Below are 3,881 nucleotides of genomic sequence, written 5' to 3'. Positions count from 1 at the left end.
CAAACCACACATGCGCAGAAATGCGTTCTAACTCGTTGAGTGGCATATCGACGGTCAGTGAGGATATCCATCGTGTCGACGTCTTTGGCTCTCTCATCTCGGACACCGAGCAGCATTTCCGTCTCCACCAGGATAAGATGCACGTTGAGCAGCAGCAGCAGCAGCAGCAACAACAAGAGGATGAGGAACAACAACAACATGATGAGGAGGGAGATAAACAGCAGCAACAACAGCAACAACAACAGCAACAATCTCAGCAGCATGAGCACGTGGTTCAGAACAACACTGTAAGCAGAAGCACGGGGGCAAGAAGCGTCCGGACTCGAGCGGCTCCTCGAGCAAGGGCGGTAAGACATGCAGCGACAGTGAGGCCAGTCAATCGCAGCTCCAGCTCCTTCCCGATCATTGCCATTGTCCTGGTTTTGCCATCTCCAAGAGCAAGAACAAGGGCAAGAGTAGTGGCCACGCTTGCGCCATTGCATGAGTTCTCAGGCGTCTCGGTTCTGCCCGCGTTTGTTAAAATACACCAGGACGAGTAGGAGGATCAATGGAGGAGAATTAGGTGGATCGTCTCTCTAAACGTACTGACCAAGAAGATGCATCCGGTTCGCGTATATCGGCGCTTAATATACAGCAATCATTGGTTATTTAGAGCAATTTATATGGAGAATGATATTAGATTATGATGTAATGCTGCAATTGACTCGCTGTTGTTCAATCATGTAAGAGACGTAATGAACTAACTAACGTACTAAGCTTCCTTACGGTTTCTTTAACTTCGAAGCGGCCTTCGAATTAAAAAGAACACATGTCACTTAGAGTACTTGTTATTGTCGATGCGTTACGTTAGACAATCTCTGTATGTTAAAATAAAACAAAAATACTCGCGTCTGTAAACCTTTCACCAATATATTTAATGAAATAGTTCGTTCGACGAGTCATTAGGATTATGTCAGTGTATCGACAAGGATGAAACGTTATACTCCTACGTTAAATTAGTGTCCAATACTTAATTTCTATGAGCAGGCTACTGCCACTGATAATATTTTAACTTAAATTTCTCGTATTTTACAAATCACGGCAACGTGCATTCTCGGTATTTATATTATTAATCAAGTCGTTATAAAAATGCATAAAGGCTGAATCGTGTGTCTTGAAAATATTTATATTTTCGAAAAATGCGCAAACCAAATAATCAATATTCAAAGATATTTAATTGTCAGATAAATAATACTACATAAGTTTATGAATAAGCTTACGCACAATATGAAGTGTCATATTTCAAAATTACTCGTTATAATTTACATTCTAATGTATTTATCGCAGAATAGTTATTAAGCCGAACGATCAAAGTACTCGTAGATTTTTTATGATATGATACATCTTGAGTGTGCGCGCACGCGAGAGAGAGAGAGAGAGAGAGAGAGAGAGAGAGTGAGCATTAAGTATAAATCTTGTAAAATTCTATCTCTCTAGAAAGCGTATCAAAGATTTTAGATTATCATACAGAATAAAGCTTCTTTCTTTTTGATTTATTTATTTTTGAAAAAAAAAAAAATGTTTTCTTAATTAACTATAATAACAACAATCAATGGTAAAGAGTAAAAAATCTTCGGCCTGATTAAGAGGAACGGAGACAGTAAATGCAAGAGCGAACTTATCGTGACTGCTGACGCATACGGATAGCTGAAGACGATTATTTGCGCGATGATCGCGCGGCCACGGAATTCCCATCCCGCCAAGTCCGTCAATTCGTTCGTGCATTGCCCGTAATGCGGAGAGTCGAGAGACTCTCGTTGCCGTTTCCTCGCAGGATTATCCCCTATTTCCATCATCAGAGTCTCGTTATTCCCAGCGCACGATAGCGATAGTCTCAGATCCGCGTAACAATGAGCGCCGACGGTGGGGCGTCACGGACACACACGCTCACGGAATCATCGGTGGCGAGCCAGCCGCGTTCGAGTGGCGCCGAGGATAAACACACGCGCACGCACGCACGCACGCACGCACGCACGCACGCACGCACGCACGCACGCACACGCGCACGCGCACGCACACACACAAACAAAATCGAAAAGTCGCGGCAACATTGTCCGGTGGATTCGTGAAGATGTAAAGAGTCGCGCGGGATCGTCGCGTCCACCCACGAACTTCCCCGATGAAAAATGGCGACGGGCTTCATTAATATCCGGCTCGAGACCAGGGGGCGTTAATCGCGCTGAGTGTCGACGGGGCATACGTCAGGGGGTTGGTAACAATGGGCCGGCGGGAGCTCCTGATACACGGGCGATTTTTCAAGCTAAGTCCGCGATTGTCGCAACCATAGACTCGGCCGCGCCTCCCGCAGCCTCCCACGACGAGACGCCGTCCCGACACCGAGCTCCACGTGGGATAAGGAGGAGTCCTGGACGCGACATCGAATTCGCGCGAGTCCGTTTATTTATTTTTAGAGTTTCACTGACCCGGTTAGAGTTCATCCTCCCTTACCCGTGGGTGGCTGCTACTTCCCTCCGGGGCTTCAGCCTCGAGGACGACGGCCATGTCCACCGTTCCCGTGCTTCGATCGCCATTATTACGGCTTTTTGGCATCCGCGGAAGATTATCTCTGTCGCGTGACTTAAAACTTTTTTTTTTTTTTTTTTTAAAGTACATTCCTGGCGAGCCCGGGGCTTGGCGGGAGTGACGGCTTCTCGCATAAGCGGGTAATGCAAAGTAAAAATTGAACGACCCCGAACGTCCCCTGCGCCTTGCTTATGATTTATCATGAGCTGTTGTTGGACGATAAGCCACGGCAATTCCTAACTTCGATTGACGATAATTAATCGAGCAAAGGTCGATGGGATAAGTAATGACCATTAAATAATTCTCCATTCTTTCAGGCTAATTTTATAAAAATATGTTTAATTGTTCGCATTCGCGAACGCGAGATTGTGTAATACGTTTACACATATTATTTTACTTTCGGCAGACGAAGGATATTTCACGCCGTAAATAAAAATTGAAAAACAAATGACAATGCAAATATTTATTTGAATGGGATCTCAAAAAATTAAAACAAAAACAAAAAAAAATATAAATAAAAATAGTAATGATAATGATAATATTAGTAAAGATAAAAAAATTGTAATAAAATACAATGAAATAGAAGTGTGTTTATTATGTATTAAATTAAAACGTCGGCATTAAGTAATTTAAAAGTTTAAAAAGATAAAAAATTATCTCTACGGATTTTTAATACTTTTAATACACTTGCGTGATTAATTTCTTTAAAAATTTCACACTTCTTTCGTCGTTAGTTATTCGCTATCTTTCATAAAGCGTTAGTATAAAGGTATTGCCCGTTAAAAGTTTTGATCAAGACCTTATGAACTACACGATGTCATAACTTTGCAAAATGTGACCTACTATCAGAGCTTATTGTCTTATGTTCAGATTGATAAATTTTGTTCAAGACTTGAATTCACCGAAATACAATAAAATCTCAATAAATAATAAACTTAACTTGTAAGAATCTTACTAAAATACTTGGCGATCATAAGTCTTGATAATAGTTCAGAAACAATAATTCGAACGTCTACTTTTTACGAATACACACTTTCAGGATAAAAACTGAAATTATGATAGGAAATACAAACATTTATTATCATCTCAATAAAAATCAAAGAACTTTAAGTACTGCAATTATCCTTTTAAACGCTCATCTCTGAGAAAAGCATCGAGCTCATTGAATCTTTCAAATTTAAATCGATAATTGTAATTTGTTATTGTTTGTTTGTTTTTGTGTGTCTATACTATATATATATATATATATATATATATATATATATATATATATATATATTTGTTATAAGTATATTTTTATGTTACAAGAAATATTTCGT

General features: G+C 40.3%; 1 protein-coding gene across 1 annotated transcript in view; it reads left to right on the top strand.

Moving 5' to 3' along the window:
• Gyc88E (Guanylyl cyclase at 88E) overlaps positions 1-484 on the top strand; it is an 18,228-nt gene extending 17,744 nt beyond the window's left edge. The window contains exons 11-12 of the mRNA XM_011502608.1: positions 19-287; positions 386-484. Of these exons, the coding sequence (XP_011500910.1) occupies positions 19-287; positions 386-484 (368 nt within the window). The remainder of the gene's footprint in view (positions 1-18; positions 288-385) is intronic.
• Positions 485-3,881: the final 3,397 nt, after the last annotated feature.

The sequence above is a fragment of the Ceratosolen solmsi genome, unplaced genomic scaffold, assembly GCF_000503995.2.
Source record: "Ceratosolen solmsi marchali unplaced genomic scaffold, CerSol_1.0 scaffold39, whole genome shotgun sequence".
NCBI lineage: Eukaryota > Metazoa > Arthropoda > Insecta > Hymenoptera > Agaonidae > Ceratosolen > Ceratosolen solmsi.
The sequence above is the reverse complement of the archived record's forward strand: the minus strand, read 5'-3'. Positions and strand labels throughout refer to the sequence as shown.